The 22713-nt window shown below is 34.4% G+C and overlaps 4 protein-coding genes and 1 non-coding gene across 8 annotated transcripts; 3 read left to right on the forward strand and 2 right to left on the reverse strand.

Annotated features, from left to right (window-relative positions):
• Positions 1-3910: 3910 nt before the first annotated feature.
• LOC116129720 (protein DETOXIFICATION 53-like) lies at positions 3911-5290 on the forward strand. The gene has a single exon (XM_031415434.1). It carries the CDS (start codon positions 3911-3913, stop codon positions 5288-5290), a length of 1380 nt encoding a protein of 459 aa, XP_031271294.1.
• Positions 5291-7368: 2078 nt separating this feature from the next.
• On the forward strand, positions 7369-10375 carry LOC116129734 (reticulon-like protein B16). 4 transcript variants are annotated; one of them, XM_031415449.1, is made up of 5 exons: positions 7369-7669; positions 8238-8412; positions 8507-8648; positions 9247-9316; positions 9726-10375. In XM_031415449.1, the coding sequence occupies exons 1-5, from the start codon at positions 7546-7548 to the stop codon at positions 9890-9892; spliced, it is 678 nt and encodes a 225-aa protein (XP_031271309.1). In that variant the 5' UTR covers positions 7369-7545; the 3' UTR covers positions 9893-10375. The 4 variants fall into 4 exon arrangements, with proteins under 4 accessions (XP_031271309.1, XP_031271310.1, XP_031271308.1 ...); XM_031415450.1 differs by lacking the exon at positions 9726-10375 and adding an exon at positions 9454-9642 and having other exon boundaries at positions 8232-8412; XM_031415448.1 differs by having other exon boundaries at positions 7372-7669; positions 8232-8408; positions 8503-8648.
• A 5152-nt stretch (positions 10376-15527) lies between these two features.
• Positions 15528-18270, reverse strand: LOC116129741 (macro domain-containing protein VPA0103). The gene is made up of 7 exons (XM_031415458.1): positions 17889-18270; positions 17213-17261; positions 17019-17121; positions 16832-16927; positions 16670-16744; positions 16310-16379; positions 15528-15823 (listed from the first exon to the last, which is right to left on the reverse strand). Exons 1-7 carry the CDS (start codon positions 18219-18221, stop codon positions 15749-15751), a joined length of 801 nt encoding a protein of 266 aa, XP_031271318.1. The 5' UTR covers positions 18222-18270; the 3' UTR covers positions 15528-15748.
• Positions 18271-18782: 512 nt separating this feature from the next.
• LOC116129678 (expansin-A8) lies at positions 18783-20011 on the reverse strand. The gene is made up of 3 exons (XM_031415401.1): positions 19777-20011; positions 19381-19693; positions 18783-19305 (listed from the first exon to the last, which is right to left on the reverse strand). Exons 1-3 carry the CDS (start codon positions 19916-19918, stop codon positions 19002-19004), a joined length of 759 nt encoding a protein of 252 aa, XP_031271261.1. The 5' UTR covers positions 19919-20011; the 3' UTR covers positions 18783-19001.
• Positions 20012-21964: 1953 nt separating this feature from the next.
• TRNAT-UGU lies at positions 21965-22036 on the forward strand. Its single transcript has one exon. It is a non-coding gene; the product is annotated as a tRNA-Thr (tRNA).
• Positions 22037-22713: the final 677 nt, after the last annotated feature.

Below are 22713 nucleotides of genomic sequence, written 5' to 3' on the forward strand. Positions count from 1 at the left end.
TTGTCATCAAAATGTTGTAATTTTAAACACTTTTATTAGACTTTACTCAAATATAGGCGATAATGATAATATGGTCTCTGGCCAATTGACGCGGATTTCACAATCCACAGCTATGGAGACCCACTTAAAAGTCTGGCCGTCGTCGACGACCAGAGCCACTATAGACCTGGCCATCTACGGTAAGATTGGCATACGATCTGTCAAATCTGACCGTTCATGTGTTGTTCTAATGTTGACGCAGCGGTAATTGTTGGCGATCAACAATGGCTTGGGTGAATGAAGCTGTTTTTATCGATTTATAAACTTTTTATCGTGAAATGGCTTGGGTGAATGAAACTGTTTTTATCGATTTATAAACTTTTTATCGTGAAATGTAATTATTTTTTAATTAAATAGAATTGGAAAAATGTTAGAATAGAATAATAGTAAACAAGTCTCATCCACTTTTCATTTTCAATTGAAAAAATCTTATTTAATTCAGATTGATTTTCAAAATAATGATCTCAATAAGCAAACAAACATATATTTTGTTTTTTAATCAAAATAGGATAACAGAAAAATGATTTGAAAGAGTGAAACAAACAAAGGATGGTGTCCGGCCAATTTACACATATTTCGTAATCCACCACCATGGTGACCCACTTAAACTGACCAATCGCAACCCACCGCCATAGCTCTCACTTAAATCATAGATACTCGGATAAAAAATCAAACCTGATACTGTACGTCTATCTATATTATCTCTAATTTGTCTTAACTATATGTACTACTCACGAATGAGCTTGTTAATTATAATTTGGAGTTAGTGCTTTTAATTTTCAATACTATAGTATAATATTAGATATGAATTCGTTGTTTGATGCTATTAATACATTATAGTTATATGGGAATGTTGTTAATTGTTTTTGGGATATGATAATATATGTTTGATGTTGTCATATCCCGTATAATGTAATTTACATTTCAATTATATCATAATGTTATAAATCATATTATAATATCCTTGATAGCTTAATTGAAGGGTTAAACTTAGTCATGTGATTTTACTTGCACAAAACCGAATAAAAGCTTTAGTTTCAAACTCCACTTCACAAAGCGAGGTCATTAATGGAGTCTAGGATTCCATTGTGCTAACTATTAGCTATCAAAAGTGATGAGTGTCATATATATACACAGTCATCCGACCACAAAGAGAGAGGTTTATAAATGTATACATATTGAAAATACAAACTTATACGAGATCAAGGATTTCGTTGTGATATTTCGTATACAAAGGTCATGTTTCATTGAACAATACATTCTGCTATGTAAAGTGGTGGTAGTCATGTATATGTGTACACACACATAACACACACATATTCATAACATAAATACGAGCTTATACGAGGTCAAAGAATTCATAGAGCAAAACATTCTACTATGTTAACTGGTGGTTCTTATGTATACCTGTACATCCACATATATATTCATTTACATGAGTAGAAACTTATACTTTACATGCACAAATCAAAGATAATCCGTGATTACGTGTGTACAGACATACATATCCGTCTACGCTACCAACTTATACTTCTATACGTCCAAATGTAGATAATTTGATAGCAGAAAAGATAAAAAGATGAAGAGAATAATATAATAACTTAAACTACTTAGTAAAAGTATCCCTTTCATATGCTCCCAAAATGCTTAGATTGAAACACAAGGCCGTCCAAAGCAAATTTGTCTTCTTTTAAGTCTGACCAATTTGTTAAATATGCTATCTTCTGTCTGCTCAATGAAGCTTGCCAGCTTGGTGCTTTATCCTCAACAAAAAACAACGTCCCTGCTTGTCTACTTTTGTTGTTTCTTCAATCCTTTCTGTTCCTACTCACCGATGCAACAGTTCTATCTTTGTCTGCTAACACTCCCATTTGTCCTTAGAAAATTACCCATCAGACTTCACTTGGTGCAGGATCGAAGATGACAAAATGTATATGAAAATATTAAGGTTTCTCCTAAATTAAATCTAAGCCTACCATGCATGTGCTACTATAAATACCATGCCTGCGAACAAGCTGAGATCTCATTGAGTTCATCCTTCTGTTTGCCCATCTATTGTTCTTGTCTTTGCTGCATTGCGAAGTTGTTGGCTTTGCAGCAAGGCACTTGGCAATGTGTTCTTCGAGTGAGTCTCAAGTAATTTCGAATAGTGATATTGGGAACTGCAGGGATAAAAATTACTGTATCGATGGGGAAATTGCAGGAGGAAGAAGTTCCATCGGAGAACTTCTGAAATGGTTGTGGACAATCAAGGTAAAACTTCATTACTTGCTTTCAGTAAGCTGCTTTTTGATAATTTTTTCTGCTTCTGTGTTTTGCTCTGTGTCCCCGCAGAATCTGAATTTTTTGGCTTGAAGCCATACAATGTCCCAGCTTAATTATAAGGGAATCTACACTGAATATATTTAAGGTTCTCTAAAGAAGAAGTCATGGTTGTTATATCAGGCAAAGAGAGGCAGTAAATATAAACAAAATGGGATGATTGCGAAATTTCTATAGGTCAGGAAAGTGAGAAGCAGATCTCATTTTGTGATGACGATAGAAAATACTCTCTTTCATGCGCAGAATGGAACGGCATTCAAACACATTTTTAACATAATTCCAGGTCCAAAACTACCAAACATACGAAACCTAACAACATATTTATCAGAGCAAACCCATTCCAAAACTACCTCCACCTATCAAACGTTTCATCAGCATAGTTATGTAAAATAGTGCTAACCGGAGAATTATTTTGATCAATCTAACAAGCGAACTGCATTCCTAATCATCATTAAAATAAAACTGCCTTCACCTGTTCATAGTCAAACATTTGATAACACGATAACAAATGTCAGTTAAACGCGTCTGTCACTTTTTGTAGTGTCATAGCGAAAAACCTTCAACGTGTCAAGAATAACTCAATGACTTTAAAATCACAGTATTACAAAAGACTCATTAAATTTTTGCATCTTGTAATCAATGGCATGCCACATCATTATATTAAATGATACAGCCCTCTCATGTTCATCTTTTACCATTTCAAAATTTAACAAATCTGTACACCACAACTATTTGTGCAAGACACCACTTAAGTAATCCTACAACATTTTATAAGCCTAGATGAGGAATAATACTACAATCCAATAAATTATTTTGTGTCTTAGGATCCTCCAAGAGTCTGAACATTCATTACTAAAATCAGAGACAAAATTTTGAGTCAATTAATAACGGCATCAGTAAGAAAATGAACTAAAGGAAACTCTATGAATTACTTATTTGTCACCAGGTTGGCAAAATAAAGTTGGGTTGTCTTCTATTTCTTCACATAGTCAAGCTATCTCCATAATCTGCACCATGCATTTATGGAATATATATATTACTTCATCGTTTTCCTTAAAAAAGCCCCTATCCTTGCAAGGAAAGATAGGATTTGACAAGTGAGGTTATTAATTCATTTGTGAAAAGAATCTGTCACCTCAGTCTACTAACTTTTCTAGGTGTCAATAACCAGCACTACGTGGCATATACACCCATCAAGAAAATTTTAGGACTTTTTTGGTATAAATTCACGTCCGACGGCTGGTTTTGATTATCATCTCTGAGTTATATAAGTAACTCTTAACTGTAGTTGGTGATTTATAGTCTCCAAGTCAATTTTAGGGTTGCTAGGGTATGCTCTAGTTTGAAGCCAGAATTTAGAAAATTCCTATCCCTAAAGAAAAGTGTGCTTGTGTCAACTGGAGGCAACTAATACTGTGAATCTAGTTTTGTGGCAGTAGTTTGTTCAACATTATGGTAAACAGAATTCTTAACTATATGCCGAACATGTCATTCTATTTTCCAGATTTATATTTTTCCCCGGATTGCTTAGTATCTCATGTGTGATTTAATGCAGGTCGCAGAGGAGCTGACATCGCTGTGGAAAATTGCATACCCCACAGCAATAACAGGCTTTCTTTTACATTCCAAGTCCATCATTGCTATGCTCTTCTTGGGACGTCTTGGGGACATTCAGTTGGCTGGGGGCTCACTTGCGATTGGGTTTGCAAACATAACAGGTTATTCTGTCATTAAGGGGCTAGCCATGGCAATGGAATCCATATGCTCACAGGCTTATGGAGCCAAAAGGTTTCCAGTCCTCAGCCAAACATTAGTAAAAACTATATTCATCATAGTACTCACCATGATACCAATCTCCCTATGGTGGTCAAACATTGATCCCATCCTTCAATGGTTAGGTCAAGATCAAGACATTTCATCAGTGGCTCGGTCATATATTGCATTCTCTATACCAGAGTTAATAGCCCAGTCTTTCCTCCATCCCTTAAGGGTCTTCTTAAGGGCCCAAAATATAACCAAACCCCTCACTATATCAGCAACTTTTTCAATGATCCTCCACATCCCAATTAACTACATACTTGTAGAATATACAGATTTAGGGGTAAAGGGAGTCGCTCTGGCTTCTGCCTGTAATACAGTAAACTTAATCTTGGGTCTGTTAGTATACCTCTTTCTATCTACAGAAGCAGTAAAACCATGGCATGGGCAATCAGTTAGCACATTCTTCCAAGGCTGGAAGAGGTTGCTGGCATTAATGGTGCCAAGTCTATTCTCTGTGTGTTTGGAGTGGTGGTGGTATGAAATAATGGTATTATTATGTGGACTGCTTATTGATCCACAGGCAAGTGTGTCCGCAATGGGAATTCTTATACAAACAACAGGATTGATATATGTCCTTCCTTCCTCGTTAAACATGGGTTTATCAACACTTGTTGGTCAAGCGTTGGGCGCTGAGCAGCCAGCAGTGGCTCAAAGGACAACCATAATTGGCATCATTGTGGCAACTGCGTGTGGACTACTGGCCCTTACTTCGGCAGTTGCAGTAAGAGATGTGTGGGGGAAGCTGTATACAAGTGAGCCACAGGTTCTCGCCTTGACATCGTCTGTCCTACCTATATTGGGCCTTTGTGAGCTAGGCAACTGTCCCCAAACAGCTGCATGCGGAATTCTGGTGGGCTCTGCCCGGCCTAGGCTTGGTGTTTATATAAATTTTGTTGCTTTCTATCTAATTGGTTTGCCAGTTGCAACTCTCTTGGCTTTCAGACTGAACAAGGGCTTTTTGGGGCTGTGGTATGGGCTAGCTGCAGCACAAGCTTCGTGTGTGTGCATGATGATATGTTCTCTGGTTTGCACCAATTGGAAACACCAGGTTGAGAGGGCAAAGAAACTGACTCAGATCCCACAAAATCAAGTCAGTCTTCTTGCTTAATTCTACTTTTCCAGAATCCATAATAATAAAGCTTTTGTATCGTGACATGAGATAGTATTAACTGAGATAGTAATGGAAGTCCTTCTTGTTATTTCTATTTGACAATGAACATGCTATATTTTGAATACTTCCAACCAGAAAAAATTGATATGCATATCCGATTTCGAAAAGCCCCTAAATCAGAACTTGTAGGTGAACCAAACTATTCAATCTCTTCTTAGATAACAGCACTAACAATATTAAAGAATGTTAATTAAACTAAATCATATTTTTCTCATGCCTAGGAAATGAAATACCAAAATAAATATTTGTCACTAGAGAAAATTTTCAGTATATGCTGAAAGCTAGCATGAATGAGAAAAAAAAAAAAAAAAAGGACCACACCTGTGCTATTTGGAGAGGCAAAACAGGTACAACCTTGAATACCAGCATCTTTGTTGCCTGAACTCTTCTATTTATAAATCTTGGGAATCTGAATTTCATGCATGGTAATCTTTGTTTCTCTTCATAAGAGCCCTCAAGACACATGATGAGAGTCACTATTCCTGACCGAAATTATTTAGAAGAGAAAGCATCTCACAAACTGTTGCAGATGATAACTGATATAAGTAGAATATACACAATATTTTACCATAAGAGATAAACAGCAGTAGCTAGTACTCAGCGTAACCCTGTGAGCAATTCTGTGGCTCTGCATCCATGCTACTATAAGACAACAGAGCCAATGATAAACGTGGCTAGATGTCCCAGAACATCAAAGGTTATACAATTGATACCACAAGGATTGCACTAAAAATGAAAAAGAGACATAATAAATGTAAAAGAATATGAAAACTTCCATTGCTAAATAAGTAAACAATTGAGATGGTGTATGCTAATCAATAACAGGAGAGGCACTCTAGAAGACTATTATAATAACTTCTATGTTTGACAAAATTACTGACCCTATACAGTCTCATCATTTGGTAAAAAATACAATAAACTGAAGTTGAAGCACACCAGAAACACTGAAAACAGACCAATATCTTTAGCAGTAAATAACCAAAAAGTTGAGACAAACCCCAAAATTTAAAAACATCAAAGAACATTCAGCTCAATGATTAATGGTTTGTGTTTGAACAATTCATTTAATGAAATTTCCATCACACTGGAAGGTAGAATATCAATTTCTTCTAAGTTCTAAAACATTGGATAAAATATTGAGTATTCATGGCCCCTATAATGCCATTGCCCCGCTCTCATAGAATGACCCTTCTAACTAGGTGGCTTGGCAGATCCACCACACAGCCAAATAGCACCGCCCTCCCCAGGCGGCTCCAAGCGGTGATAGATTCGCTCGATTTAACACTCCTAATAAGCGATAAATATTACTCACAAACGTAATATAACTCAGAAAAAAAAAAAAAAATGAATTAACTCAATAGCCACAACTGGAAACTGAACGTTATTACATGATAGTGATGTTACTATTCAAGGAAGTTTGAATGAAATGCGTACCTGAGCACCGCAGCAATGTGAAGGAATTAGAAATAGAAATAGAAATTGTGGGCAGAACCTGGCGGGATTTAAGGACATTTTTTTAATGGTAAAAGAAGGCGCTCTTTAGCAGTTCAACAACCTTCACATTCATCCCCATTGTCGTTCTCCCATTTTTTTCACTCAAATTTTTAATGAATAATTCTGAAAATAATATCACAAATTTCTCAATTAAAATGATGAATGGAACCATATTTGATTTAAAGAACACCCGAATAGGAGGTTGAAGGTCAACAAAACTAAGTTAATTTAATCTTAATCAACAACACAAATTAGAAAGTTAAGTACAACTGATCAACCACTGAACCAGAGGATCTTGCGGAATTTATTGGTTTTTTTTTTTTTTTTTGAATAGTGAGAAGGCGCTTTATTTGATGGAGGGAAAAAATCAATTTTCCCCTTCAGGTTTAAAAGATATACTATTTTATCCCGCGTGTCCAAAGATTTTTTCATCCAAAAGTTTTCAGATAGTAACACTTTCACCCAAAAGATTATTTGATGATTTAGGAATCCATGATGTTTGAAAAGTATCATGAACACCCCTTAGAGACCGGTTTAATTAAATATTCAACAGTAGTTGACGACGCCTCCTAATGGGAACTTGCGAGAGCCTCGAAACTTTAACTACAGTAGCTACCGGCAGATCTGGAATATATAAAATTTAGCAGGTGAGGTTGGTTGAAATCGATAAGATTATTTATTGTTTATTATAATTAGCGATGGATAATTCGGAGCGCGATGGAGAGGCTGCAGCTCCAAGTAGTTCATCGGCTTCACCTCCTTCCTCTTTTAAGTTGTTTAACCGAAAAGGTTCTGTTCACCAATTCATGGGAGGCGGCAAAAGTAATTTTCATTTTCATTTTTTCATTTTCTATTTATTATTATTGCTGTTGTTATTATCTTCTAATTTCTCTGGCTATTCTCTCTGGATTGTCTCCGGTGTCCTCCAGAATTAAACGGTGTAGTTTCGGTGATTGCTAATATGGTGCTAGGAACATTTAACGCCAAAATGTTAGTGAAACAGACTGTGAATAACATCAGAATGGAAAATTATGAGTATAATTCTTATTGTTTATGTAGGAAATGCTTTGCTATTGAATTTGAAAATAATTATGGGAGTAATGGAAATTGAAAATGTAAAACAGTTACAATTGTCTGTAATGTTATGAGGTTTGCACTGTTTTTACTTTAAAATTTTTGTTAAGGCAAAGATTATACGAATTTGTCTCCTGACACAAAGGGTCTGCTGAAAGACAATATTTTGCAAACTTATTGTGCGAGGCACTTAAGATTTTTAATTGGAATAAGGGCAATACTAAACTTCGCTTTAGTATAATTTTTTTTTTTTTTTTTTTTTTTTTAAGTGATGATTATTTGATGAAATTTTGGTTATTGTTTTCCTTAGTTGCAGATATACTCTTGTGGAAGCGGCGGCGTGTTTCTTTTGGTGTTATTGTTGTTGCGACTGTTGCGTGGCTGATATTTGAGCGATCTGGATTACCGTCATTGTCTATTTGTTCAGATGTTTTGCTGTTGTTGATTGTAGTGCTGTTTGTTCGTGCCAACTTTGCTGCTTATAGAGATAAGTATGCCTAATTTGGATTACAAGTTTCTGTTCTAGTTTTTCTTTTTCTAATACTTGAACCCTTTCTGATGATGATTATCATCTTTTTTACGCAGACAGCTACAGACATTACCAGAGTTAGTATTGTCAGAGGAAATGGTTAATAATGCTGCAGCATCATTTCGTGTTAAAATAAATAATATGCTCTACCTGGCTCATGATATCACAGTTGGCAAGGATTTTAGACTGTTTTTCCAGGTCCGTGTAGATTTACTTTGTGAGGATAACAAAATTAGGCAGCATGTTGTTAGAGTATTAGAATTCTGGTGAATCAGCATTGTGTGGCACTTGAGATTTATTTTTAAAATTCATTTGTTTACACACTTCGCATTCATAAAAAATTTAGTGGGTAAAGAGAGAGAGAGAGAGAGAGAGAGAAGGATAGAAGATTTCAGTGTGATTGCCTATGAGACAAAATTTGCCCATCCTATTTTGGTTGAGGCTAGTTAAGTTGTGATGAGTTTGAGCTGCCTATGAGGAAAACTGTTCCGCAAGCTAAGGTTTGATTGGGTAGACTTAAATAAGAGAAGGGGAGGGAGGAGTGCCATTCTTTATAAAAGTTAGGGTACATTGTTGAATTTTCTTCCACTATCAGCATCTGATGTAGTGAATTCGCAAAGAAGCATGTGAAATGTTATATTTGGGGTTCCAACTCAGGGCTTTGGATCTCTGCTATTAGAATACAGTACTTGGGATGAGTTCCACTGAAATTACAATTTTCTTTTCACTTAATTGTTCATTATCACTGACTGAATTAAATATTTTATGTCTAACCAATCTATTGTCAACTTGACAGGTGGTGATCTGTCTTTGGCTCCTAAGTGCCATTGGTAGCTACTTCTCTTTCTTCAGTCTAGCCTATATAGGTATGTACATTCATCCACTTCTATTTTTTTCAGTATTTTTTTTATTTGTCATCTTTAATCGTTTAAAAAATGCTTTCTACGTAATTTCAATAGTTTGTTTTGCAAAAGTTCATTGCAATTTTTTTCCTATGATGTAGGGGAGTGATTATTAGCTTTGAACCTTTGTTGCAGTAGGAATAAGTCAGTAAAGTCTCCTAGCCCAAAATTGCAAATATTATTTCTGAAGATTTTATGGCAATAACTACTGGCTTTTTTCAAAAACATGGCATTTTTGCATTCCTACTTTTGTACAATCTTCAAACATTTAATTAATGGAGGTGGTATTGTATCAATTAGTTTCCCTGAATGGCTTATTGAAAGCCAATTGAATATGATATTGTTTACAAATTTGCGTATATTTTGGTTACAGGAACTATCTTATCCATTACTGTTCCAGCAATATACAGCAGATATGAAGAACATGTGGATAGATGCTATGGGTTGATCCATAACAAGTTAAGTCAGCAGTATAAGATAGTGGATGATAATGTTATTAGCAGAATTCCACGGACTTTAGCCAAGGAAAAAGATACATAATGTCTGATATTTTTTATCAAAAGCAAGAATTAAAACTTAGATTGATCAAGAGTGAGTCCATTTTCATAATAGTAGAGCATTAATGGAGTGTCGGGAACTAACATGAAGTTGTTGGAAATGTTTCTTCACCTTTCATTAATGGTAGATTGGTATGAAATTTCAGTGTCTCGTTTAAGTCATTTGTTGTAATGTTTCATCTTCACTGGGCTAGAACTTTGAAATTTTCCTAGTTTCTTTATGGAAACTTGAATGCGTGAATAATGTCCGGGTTTTGGGTACAATTTCAGCGAGGAAGGTGTAATAAAAAAAGTTGCTTTGGCAACTTGATGTTGTGTTGCTGGTAACAGGAATCGTATTTCTTCCTCTACAGAGCAGGGCTGTCGTTTGATGTGATGATATTCAGAAAGATCATGTAGGACGATGTTATCAACTGGGATTTCTACACGTGTCCATCATTAGTATTTTGTAGTCATTACATTTTGGTGGCTAAATGTAGATGGGAAATGGCAAAATTACACTATTTTTCAAAGAAAAATAAATAAACTATGAAATTTGCACATTCATCTCGTTTCTATGAACCAATCAACTTTGGTTTTGTATGTTACAACCAAATAAATAGTTTACGAATTATTCAGTGTGCTACTGCTACCATTCTATTTTTCTTATATGATTACACATAATTCGTAAATTATGTTGAGATATTGGAGAAAACTAATTATAGATATCTGTTCTCGATGCCTTATGCTGCCTGCAGTTTCCATGGCCTAACCCCTGCCGGCAGTTTCTATGGTCTTTGTCTGCACTTTCTATGATCTCTGCCTGCAGTTTTTATGGTCTTACCTGATATGGCCTTATTGTTAGGATAAGACTCGAGATACTCCCAATAGAGCTTCAGTATAATAAGGATGAATATGTATTCTTGTATCTGTATAGTAAGGATGCATATGTATTTGTTAATATGATAATTTTTATCTAGTTTTATTTTTGAAGATAAGGAATTTATATTTTATTTTAGTTGTGAAAATGTTGTTAGTTTTTAATAAATTTTATTCATTTTTCATTGTAATTTTATTATTAACCGCTAAAGTTCTAATGTTTTTATTCTATAATTATCAAAACTCAACCGGAGATCACCATAAAATATTACACAATACTTTTAATAAAGCATAAAGAAAAGTGCAATTGATAGCCTATATTGATATGTACATTCATCCACTTACTCCTATTCTTTTCAGTATTAGTTTGATTATTAGCTTTGAACCTTTGTTGCCATAGGAATTAGTCTCCTAGCCCAAAATTGCAAATATTTTTTTCTGAAGATTTTATGGCAATAACTTCTGGGTTTTTTTCAAAAACATGGTATTTTTGCTTCCTGCTTTTGTACAATCTTCAAACACTTTTTTTAATAAATAGAGGTGGCATTGTATAAATCAATTTTCTTGAATGGCTTATTGAAAGCCAATTGAATATGATATTATTTACAAATTTGCCTATATTTTGGTGACAGGAACTATCTTATCCATTACTGTTCCAGCTTTATACAGCAGATATGGAGAACACGAGGATAGATGCTGTGGGTTGATCTGTAACAAGTTAAGTCAGCAGTATAAGATAGTTGATGATAATGTTATAAGCAGAATTCAACGGACTTTAATTAGCCAAGGAAAAAGATACATAATGCCGATATTTTCTATCAAAAAGCAAGAACTTTGAAATTTTCAATGATCATGAGTGAGTGTGAGCCCATTTTCATAGTAGTAGAGCATTGGAGTGTCGGGAACTAACATGAAGTTGCTGGAAATGTTTTTTCACCTTTCATGAATGGTAGATTGGGTATGAAATTTCAGTGTCTCTTTAAGTCATTTGTTGTAATGTTTCATCTTCACTATCACTTGGGCCAGAACTTTGAAATTTTCCTAGTTTCTGTATGGAAACTTGAATGCGTGATAAATGTCTGGGTTTTGGGTACAATTTCAGCGATAAAGATGACAATGGGCCCAATATTTTTGGGTACCCAGCCCGGCTCATCTCGAAAAGGTCAGGCTTGGGCTTGGGCTTGATTTTGAGGCCCGACCTCGGGTATGAGCTGAGCCTGGGTATGTCTTCAAGCTCAACCCGACAATTTTAGTATTAATTATACTAAATTATCCTTATACTATATATTTAATTACAAGATTATCCTACATATATATACTCATTTTTCACAAACCTTACATGGATGGATTGATGGATTTTGTGAAAAGTTATCTATATATTTGGTAAGTATTCAAAAATAAATTAATATTTAAAAATTGTTTCTAGAATTACAAATATAAAAAAAATTAAAATTTATTAATATTTAAAAATTCACACTATAAAAATGGACGGACTTAGAGGGGGCTTGAGATTAGAAAAAGCTCATCGGGATGGGCTTGAGTTTTACTTGTTATACCCGTGATGGGTTTGGGTCAAATTTAAGCCTTTGTCATGAGATCGGGTTTGAGCTTAGGCTAAGGGGTACCTGATCCGGCCCAGCCCATTGCCATCACTCAGCGAGGACGGTATCATAAAAGAAGTTGCTGGTACCAGAAATTGTATTACTCTTCCTTCGCAGAGCATGGCTGTCGTTTGATGTGATGATATTCAGAAAGATCATGTAGGACGATGTTATCAACTGGGATTTTTACACGTGGCCATCATTAGTATTTTGTAATCATGACATTTTTGTGGATTATGTGGATGAGAAACAGCAAATTTACACTCCTTTTCTTTGAAAAAATAAATAAATAAAGTGTGAAATTTGCACAATCATCTTATTTCTATGAACCAGCCAACTTTGTTTTTGTATGTTACAATTCATAAATTATTTTGAGGTATTGGAGAAAACTAATTTTTTTACCGTTTTTATTTTCATTTAAAAAATGGGAGAAATAAATAATTATAGATATCCAGACTTGATGGACTTATCCTTCGCCAACACTCCCTACGGTGTTAGTAATACTAAAAAACGTCTTAAGAGATCACCATCGATTATTAAAAATGCCTACGGAATGCATTAACTTAAATTTCTGTCTTTAGTGCAATTATCTATTAGTAGAGTTATAGTAAGTATAAATATATACCCACTATTGAAAATTCATTGATATTATATTTAATGTAAATATATACAAATCAATATCTAGCATAACCTTTTTCTTAGTTCTCTTTTCCACAATTAGAACATTCCTTTTTTAACATCATTTTGAATCCTTAATAATCAAATTGCAAATTGAATTGTTGTACTTGTATATATCAAATTCAAATGAATAGCATTGTTATTACTGATTAAGTGATTAGTAAAATTCATTAAAAACGAAAAAACGAGCGAGAAGATTTCGTTTTATGGTAAAAAAAAAAAATTTCATCTCAATTATTTTTCAAAAAAAAAAAAAAATACTAACATTCAATATTAATATGTCATCAAAAATTTAACGTCTCATTCCAGAAATGAAATGGTGCCAATAAGAAATCCAATTTATGTTTTGAAAATGCTTATATTCTTTACTCCTATGTTTATATTGATTATGTTAAATGGCTGATTAAATGACTGTTAATTCCTCTGTATGGAAAGAAATGGCTCTTTAGTTATGTTTCATTGTTTTGCTATTTCTTTCTTCGTATAAATATAATAATGAGGGGGAAATTGTCAAATTTCAAAGATTTGCTTCTTCAAGGACAAGCATGTAAAAACAAAATAGCTAAGATTTAGCAGCAGACAGTTGTTAGGGCTAAAAATCATTTTGGGCTTGACGAAGCCCGATAACAAAATAAACATGTTACGGTCCAAGGCCTCAACCCAATCCCGATTTAGCCTACGCTTAAAATCACCTTGTGAACTACCCACTCTATTAGTTGAGCTATCATATAAGTTAAGTTAAATTGAGTTTCAGCCCATTAGTCTGCAACAGTCCATAAATAAGAAATCAGAATCTCATTCTATTACCTCTTCTACTAAGATTTCAAATCTTTCTCAAACTATTAAACTTAATATGATAAGGTCAAGAACTCATATCTCTTTCATGATAGAGATTATCTCCCAAAATAGGATTTAGTGTCCTACTAAGATTCAAAATCTTACTTAAACTATTAAACTTAATCAAGGCCAAGAAATCATATTTCTTTTTTGATAGGGATTATCTCTCAAAAAAGATGACTTAATGTCCTACTATGATTTCAACCCCATGGGTTCACTATAAAAATAGAGGTTTGCCCTCTCATTAGGCATGCAATCTCCTATAGTCAATCTATACTACTCAAAATCATCTATTTGCTCATAAAGTTCTTGCTCCCGAGAACCCGACGCCTCCACCGTAGTCCTAACTTCCGATAAGACTCTTGATAATTCTTTATCTCCTTAATTCTTATCAAATAATCTCTTTCAGCCTCGCTAACTTGAGCATCGGAGTGCCTACAGCAAACACCACTCCGGTGTTTTCCGGAAGCTTCACGCTTGTCCTTTCATATGTGCAGGTCTAGCGAATTATCAGTGACCTCAACCTCACGGGATCAGACCATATTTTCATAACGGTAGATTTTTTGCATCTACAATAGTTCAATGGACAATATATTAAATGATTGTGTAATCAAGAAGGCCGACCTCGAGATGAATAGCCAACATCAAGGTGATTGGTAAAGAAAGAAAGATCTAAAAAATTTGCCTGGAGGTTGGTTGTGGTGATGGTGATGTCCAATTCAAAATGGGATTATTTGGAGTAAAATTGAAGTTTTCATACCAAACATAATTGAGCTTGAGGTTGGCCAAGGTCTCGTTTTTTTGCTTGCATTGGCAGATATCTCACATTCATATTCAAATAAGAAAGGGTTGTTTCACCTTCCTGCCTTCTTCCCCAAGGCTTTCTAATTCTAGACATGGCTGTTAAAGCTTTAAATTTAAAATTAAAATTGAAAAAAAAAAAAAAAATCATTACTGATTTAGAAGATGGTATTGGACTAAAGCACCCTTTCTAGATTTTACTCAAACTATAACATAAAAATACTTTATTAATTCAATTTAAGAAAATTTATAAAAACACAAAACCCATTTACTATGGAAACTATTGGGTATGTTTAATCTATTATTGTGTTTAAAAATACCTAAATGAAAATGAAACAAACAAATAAATAATTTAGGATTTTTTTCTACTCTAAGGTTTAATCAAACATCAAAATGCTCCCTGAGATTTCGGAAGTAAATAAATCCCCTTATATACAATATTTACCTAATTACCCCTGTTCCATTTATTTTAACATAAAAAACTAAACAATAGAAGTATTTATGTTATTATTATAATCATAAGAGGATTTTTGTTATTTAATTATATTTGAAAGAGATTATTATTATTAACTCAAAAGAGAAAAAGGAATGGTATTTATGTGATACAAAAAATAAGATGGTGCCAATAAGAAATCCAATTTATGTTTTGAAAATGCTTATATTATTTACTCCTATGTTTATATTGATTATGTTCAATGGCTGATTAAATGGCTCTTTAGTTATGTTTCATTGTTTTGCTATTTCTTTCTCCGCAAAATAATGAGGGGGAAATTGTCAAATTTCAAAGATTTGCTTCTTCGAGGACAAGCATGTAAAAACAAAATAGCCAAGATTTAGCAGCAGACAGTTCAATGGACAATACATTAAATCTGACTCGAACACTGAATGTTTTAAGGGAGCAGAGCCTTCTATGTATATCACAGAGCAAATACCAGCATCAATCTATTCTCTCCAACGAAAACCACAACCCATAATATAATATGACACAGCACAAATGCCTCCAAAGATAAAATTTGGATTTTTACATGCTCAAAGATTTGGTTTAATCTAGCTGCTAATACACTCTATGCCTGGAGCAGTTCCTTCGCCTTGTTCAACCAAGCATTGTAGATTTCATCCGAGAACAGAACAAAGTGCACCTGCAAAGAGCAACCATGTTAAATGGCAATAAGTATTTAAACTTAAATGATCTCATTGACAACATTTCCCAGGAATGTGGAAAAGGTATGATATCAGACATCCCACTAGAATTATAAGACTCAGTAAAGTTCCCAGTTTCAAATCCAAACTAAGGAAACTAGGGTCAACGATCATTTGAAATACTTCAGAGGATAATCTTCACTAAAATTCTCATCACAACATAATAAGGCCTTGGTAGCAGACCGATGATATTTAAGCCCAAAGTTATCAGGGTCTTTGCAACCTGAAGCACTTTCTACAGCATATTAAATGAAGAAGCTTTTGACAGAGTTATACTAAAGTGGCAACCGACCATGCAAAGTCTGAAGACATATTACTATAGGAGATTATGACTCTCCTTCAGCGGAACTCAAAATAAATCACATAATGTAAAATTGTTAGAATCAATATAAAAAAGTTTAAGAGTTTAGAGCTGCATCTAATACCTCTTTAAAGTCGTTTGCAAATTCTTTGACTGTAGATATAGCTATTGTGGCGGCTTCCTCGTAAGGATAACTGACAAAAAAATAAAAAATAAAAAATGAAAGGAGAGAATGAATTATTAACTTCTCATAGAAAATACATAGTGAAATTCTAAATCAATAATTCCCATTGAGATACAATGCTTAGAGTACCATCTAATACTTTTTTAAATGAACTTGAGTGCCTATGAAAAGCTAAAAATTAGTATGAGTAAGGCGATATACAAATGCAAAAACCTTAATTCAATAAATTCATTTCATACAAAGTGTAAGTGGCTATAAGGTAGTACATGTCACATAGAGAGTCAAAGTCTTCAATCTTACCCATATACGCCACATGATATAGCAGTAAACGCAATGTATTGAATATTGTTCTCTTTGGCCACACTCAAGCTGTTTCTGTAACAAATTTTGGAAAAAAAGTAGATTGAATTTAGAATGACAAATTTAACTATTACCGGTTTGGTAAAAAAAGACCAAACTTACTTGTATGCATTTTTCAGGGAGGTTTCAGGGTTGCTATCAGAATCATATATGGGACCAACAGTGTGAATCACATGGGATGCAGGCAATTTAAACCCTCTGCGTAGTTTCAGCATGTTAGTATGCTCATTATGCTCAATAATGAACTGATAGTACAGGTATCAAGAACAGGCTAGTTGGTATAACATACGGGGTAATTCTCGCTTCTCCTGTTGGACAGCGTACTCCAGGTCGGATTTCTGGGACCTTATAGCAAGCTTCTACAAGTTCTGGTCCTGCAGCCTTATGTATGGCTGAAAAACATATATAACTAAAGTTACTACAATTTTGTTTAAATAACACTCGTGGCAGAAGATAAAAATAAAAACTCAAAAGGGAGAGTACCTCCATCTGCGCCACCACCTCCAAGCATTCTCTCATTGGCTGGATTAACCTACAGTAGGTAGCCATAAATGCAACACTTATCAGTTCCAACATTGCAATCAAAGGACCACTATATTTAGAGCAGAAGAATTTGATTGTCACTCAAAACTCAATAGCTCCCTTTTGTATTAGATAGGAAAAAGTCTATGTTGGATGAATTTATCATATCGTTCGTACACAAATCCAACAAAATCTCATCACCTAAACCATCACAACGATTGGTAAATTTTGAAGTAAATGAATTGGTGGTGGGATCTTATTGGATGGGCGTATCCATGATTTCACATGCTCAACAAATACTTCGTTCTTAGGAAAAAAAATTTTTACCAGTCCACCAACCCATTAAACAAAGCGAAGACTACCAAAAATCAATTCCCTTAATTCAAATTTTCAACATGGTTGGTAGTGATCCCAACAAAAATCCTTCATAAGAAACACAGTATAGCCATATGAATTCAATAAAATTTTCCCACAGGTACTTACATCAAGAATCACCTTTTATAAATAACATGAAATTAAGCACAGAATCCACAGGAAATCGATAAAAATAAACTAAAGCTTCTCAATCCATAATATCAAACCACACGCACAAACCAGGAAAGAAAAAAAAAACACAAACCCAGTAAAATATACTTACAATGGCATCAGAAGAGCCATCAACAAACCACTTAGTGATATCCCCTTTCTTAATGACGAGAGCGCTGGACTCAGACAACTTGAAATGACCATCCTGACCTCCTTGTCCACTCGAAGACGACATTCTCGCAACTCTAACAGCAAAACCACTTGTTGTTACAGTAGCTGGGGATGATGATGAAACGAGTTCTCGAAAAGGGTTGGTGGTAAATAAATATCTGGGTTTTGTGTACGATTTCAGTGAGGAAGGTGTAACAAAAGAAGTTGTTTTGGTAAGTTGTTGTGGTTGTGTTGCCGGTACCAGGAATCGTATTACTCTTCCCCTACAGAGCATGGCTATCGTTTGATGTGATGATTTTCAGAAAGATCATGTACGACGATGTTATCAACTGGGATTTTTACACGTGTCCATCATTAACATTTTGTAATCATTACATTTTGATGGATAATATAGATCTTTCTATGAACCAGCCAAATTTGTTTTTGTACGTGACAAACAAATATTTATTTTCTATTTTTCTCTGTTGTAAGTATCTATAACTTATAACAAAAATTTCTAGTTGAGATATTAGAGAAAATTTAATTTTCTATAATTACACCACCATGACAACCATCATCTACGTTATCATCGACAGTTACAGATTTACAAGATCCTGCAAGCCACCACCAAGTAATGGTTGCCAAAACTCCTACGGCTAACGTTGAGAGAAGACTGTTGAAACTAGAAGATAATAATATAGTAGTAATTATACTATAATTGACATAGATAATTATATATGTTGTTTCAAATGTCAAACAAATAATAAAATATATCTCTTTAATTAAAATAAAAAGAAGCTAAATTTCCAACTTTAATGATATTCATATTATTTTGTTTTAAGTTAAACAAAAAGGAAACCAATGAAGTATAGCTTTCTGATTGAAATACAAATCAAAGAGGTAACTCTCACAATCTTTTACTATCAATATATATATAGAGAGAGAGAGAGAGGCCTAGCGGGTGCCAATAACCACCTCAGCAAGAGACTCCTACCCTATTCACCCTTCTCCTCTTCTCACAACCAAACAAACAGAAGGTCAAATGAACATATACAAATCAAACCCAACTCCTAATCTAGAACTGAGCACCCTCAAATGTCTGCCCAAATTGCCAGTTACCAGGTGCTACGTTGTTGCTTGTCACAGTCTTCCCGTCACTTGTGGTCACTTGGAATGACAAGCTTTGGCCATTCATGTAGTTGTTGCTCTGCCAGTTTTGGCCCCAATTTCTAGACATTGGTTGCCATCCTGTTTTTGATCCTTTTATTGATACTGCTTTCACATCTCCAGCTCCTCCCACATTTGTTATCAACACCAAGTTGAAGTATGAGTGACCATTTATTGTGAACCTAATTCCTCCTTTCTTCGTACAGGGGACTCTGTCAAACCAAATACAAAATTGTTAGAAAATTGATTAGTTGATTCTGGGTAGTTTTGTGATTAAGTTTTATTACCTTCTGAATGATATGGGGACGATTCCAGCTTTGTATTGAGCAATTTGTAAGAAAGCAGGCTCTGCCATGTCGAAGTGTTGTAGAGGAGGATTGCACCAACCTCCATTGTCATTAGACAAGGCTAAGTTAGGGGGACAAAAGTTAGTTGCAGTAACCATAATCGATCCAGGGAGACACCATTTAGGATCACTGTCACATTTCATTTCATAACATGACCCGCAGCTGAGGCCATTGTTGAACAAAGCAGTGCTAAGTGCTGCAGTGTTAGTCCCATAACCTTGGCTATACAAGTTGCCATAACCACAAGCACCCCCTGAAAAATATCATAAATACTCATTAAATTATGAACTTCAAACATTACTGTTAAAAAACAGAAATTTGCTTTAAATTACTTACCCATTGTGCCAGAAGCATCACCCCCACCATAGAATGTAGCATGACCACTTTCCCAACCTCCATTGTCACCATAAGTGCCTTGGATGCACAAATGGAGCAAAAAGAAGAGAAGGGTCACTGAAGAAATTGCTGAAAGTGCCATTGAACCTGTCAATTTGTGTTGAAAAGAGGATAAAAAGAGAGAAAGAGAGAGAGTTGTGAAGTGATTGGTGCTTGGTGCTTGGTTAAAGAGGAAGAAAGGTGAGTTATATAGAAAATGTGAGATGTGGACCTGTAAATGCAGAGGAGACAAGTTATCAGTGCTCACGTATTGAGAGAGAGAGAGGGTAAACCACAAACATGGAATCTCAATTGCAGGTAGTTTACGTGGATCAAACTGCACATGCGAATGTTGAACTGAGTTAGACTACCAACTTCATAACCAATGGCCCCCACCCTCACATGCTACTGATGTTCTTATTTTCTACTTCTGTCATCTCTTTAAATTCTTTGTTTTCTTGGAAATTTCTTCTGAAACTACCTGAATTACCGCTAGTCAGTGAAACATTTAAGGCTTTGATTGTGGATTATGGTGTCTTCAAGTCCAACTTTGTAGGCTGTGGAAAATAAATTACACTAGAAAGTCATCTGCAGAATTAGTCAACAATCAGTTTTCTAAATCTTATGTTTATATTACTGTGCTGGTTAGGGTGTCCAAATGTATGTTCCATCGTGTTGAAAAACGTTCCATTACATGGTCTTGACACGAATCATTCCGTGATTACTTGATATTCGAGAATTACAACATTTTAACCGTAAATGTGTTACATAGTACGAACACGAATCATTCTAAGATATTGGTATAATACCGTTATCTAAAACGGTTAAAAATCATTGACTTTAAATAAGTAAAAAGTAATTCTCACGATAATTACTCCTTATCTAATACTTTAAACACTTCATTTGTCAACGTGTTATATAATCTTGATCTGAACCATTCTATAACATCGATAGATTACTATATTATCGAAAAACTATATAAAATTCGCATTCGCAACAATTAATGCAATTGGGTATACATAAAATTTTGATCTTTTCATTAATTTTGAAGCATATATAGTAGAGGATTGGTAGGTGCCGACCTTCAAATAAAAAGCATCTAAAATTGAACCTTACTTAATTAATTAAATAATTACCATTAATCAACCCTTTAATTTATATGTTAATCTCAATGTAGCCAATAAAATTCATCTGTCGGTTATTATAATAAAACTTTATATAGTAAGACAATCCACATTTATATTTCATCGGCTACTATATCGGTAACACACGTGGGAATCTGGGATTGGATATCATTTTTATAATATTTTTCATGGAAATAATTAATAATTGTAATTTGATTTTAGAAGAGTTTTAAGAAATGGGGGATTTGTTTAGGGACCTACCATGTTAGAGCACATGGAAGGTCCGAATTTGGCGGTCCATGGATTCATGCATCACTTTCATATGAAAATTAGGGTCTTATTTTATTTCTATTTTTATTGAAATTAAGACAAGTTAACGAATTGGATAAGGAATATTGAAATATGGAAATGAGAAATTGACTTTACAATATATTTATATAATTAAATGTAACCAACAATGAAGATGCTTTTGGGTTTCAATATTCAAACTTTGATTTTATTAATGTATTGGAATTAAAATATTGAGTTACCCTTCTCACCAAATCTTTCAATTTGTCCCCTTCTATTTAGATTCATCTTAAACCCTAATCAACCTTCTATCCCTCTCTTGTTATTATTGATTAATATTAAGATACATTGAAGAAACACTTTATATATCTCACTTAAAAGATCGAAAAGAGTGTCCGTGGCATACCAAGTGAGATGCCCAAGAGAGAAGGAACAAGGGGAAGAGTTGACGAGGAATTTCATGATAACTATAAAAGTATATGAAAGTTAAAAACTTATATGTGAAATTAACACATTAAACTACATATGGGTTTATTTCATTCGTCCCATGAGTAATATTTTAGTCGAAAATGCTCTTTACGATTACCAAATGGGTTTTTAGTAATTTCAGGGAATATTCAATTCAAAATTTTATTGTTAGGAAAGTTCTGTTATTCATAATTCTCAATAGATTTACGCAAAATAGTTCATCCAAATAAATGTTATTTAAATTTTAGAATGGAGCAGCAAAAACAAAAGCCCGTATAGCTCAGTGGTAGAGCGTCAGTCTTGTAAACTGAAGGTCTGTAGTTCGATCCTGCATGGGGGCAATTTATTTTGGCCTTTTGGTTTGGTTTTGAGTTTTACAGTCTTATTATTATTTTCTTTTCTCAGCATAATTTCAAGCAAAATTTGGTTCATATTAAAAGATTTAGGACAGATGTTTCCCTATTCAGAAATCTATAGAAAAGCTTATGGTTTCAGTTTTTTCATATCAATATTTTTTCTCTTCTTATAATTGCATGATGAAAATATGTGAACCTAAAGCTCCAAAATGAAAACATGGGGACAACATAGAGCTAGACCAAACTTGAAAGGAGATCCATAAAGGGCAGGGCAGACGTGAATATTTATTCCAAATGTTGTGTGTTATCAACCCATGAAAGTGGCTTTCACAAGGGACTGTCTGTTATGCTCAAGTTGTAGGGACTAAGGAAAGATCCCCTTAACATGGCATGGACCATTTTGCTGAATAGTCATTTTCAATTGATAGTTAATATTTATGGCACCCACAAACAAACCCATTTGGATTTTGGACTTTCCAACTCTCTGCAATTTCTGATCACTACAAATATGCAAGTATGCAACCCCTACCATGTGCAGTTTAATTGCAGCTTGGTGGTGTAGGCCCTGTAGGCCATACTTGACCCTTTTTAACACTACAAGTCAGTTGTGTTTTCCGGCATGGTTTCTGATTTGTAATCCTCAGGAAAGTGTTGTTGCGTGG

The sequence above is a fragment of the Pistacia vera genome, unplaced genomic scaffold, assembly GCF_008641045.1.
Source record: "Pistacia vera cultivar Batoury unplaced genomic scaffold, PisVer_v2 Contig213, whole genome shotgun sequence".
Taxonomy (NCBI): Eukaryota; Viridiplantae; Streptophyta; class Magnoliopsida; order Sapindales; family Anacardiaceae; genus Pistacia; species Pistacia vera.

What these genes read in the sequence shown, in the direction of transcription:
- LOC116129678 (XM_031415401.1), bottom strand. Translation starts at nt 19,918, where the DNA reads ATGGCACTTTCAGCAATTTCTTCAGTGACCCTTCTCTTCTTTTTGCTC. An exon ending in TGATGCTTCTGGCACAATGG is followed by an intron (nt 19,694 to 19,776) that starts GTAAGTAATTTA and finishes GATATTTTTCAG; the next exon opens with GGGGTGCTTGTGGTTATGGC. An exon ending in GTCCCCATATCATTCAGAAG is followed by an intron (nt 19,306 to 19,380) that starts GTAATAAAACTT and finishes TTGGTTTGACAG; the next exon opens with AGTCCCCTGTACGAAGAAAG.
- LOC116129741 (XM_031415458.1), bottom strand. Translation starts at nt 18,221, where the DNA reads ATGCTCTGTAGGGGAAGAGTAATACGATTCCTGGTACCGGCAACACAA. An exon ending in AGGTGGTGGCGCAGATGGAG is followed by an intron (nt 17,122 to 17,212) that starts GTACTCTCCCTT and finishes TATGTTTTTCAG; the next exon opens with CCATACATAAGGCTGCAGGA. An exon ending in TCCCTGAAAAATGCATACAA is followed by an intron (nt 16,745 to 16,831) that starts GTAAGTTTGGTC and finishes AATTTGTTACAG; the next exon opens with AAACAGCTTGAGTGTGGCCA.
- LOC116129720 (XM_031415434.1), top strand. Translation starts at nt 3,911, where the DNA reads ATGCAGGTCGCAGAGGAGCTGACATCGCTGTGGAAAATTGCATACCCC.
- LOC116129734 (XM_031415448.1), top strand. Translation starts at nt 7,546, where the DNA reads ATGGATAATTCGGAGCGCGATGGAGAGGCTGCAGCTCCAAGTAGTTCA. An exon ending in ATTCATGGGAGGCGGCAAAA is followed by an intron (nt 7,670 to 8,231) that starts GTAATTTTCATT and finishes TGTTTTCCTTAG; the next exon opens with TTGCAGATATACTCTTGTGG. An exon ending in CTTCAGTCTAGCCTATATAG is followed by an intron (nt 9,317 to 9,725) that starts GTATGTACATTC and finishes TTTTGGTTACAG; the next exon opens with GAACTATCTTATCCATTACT.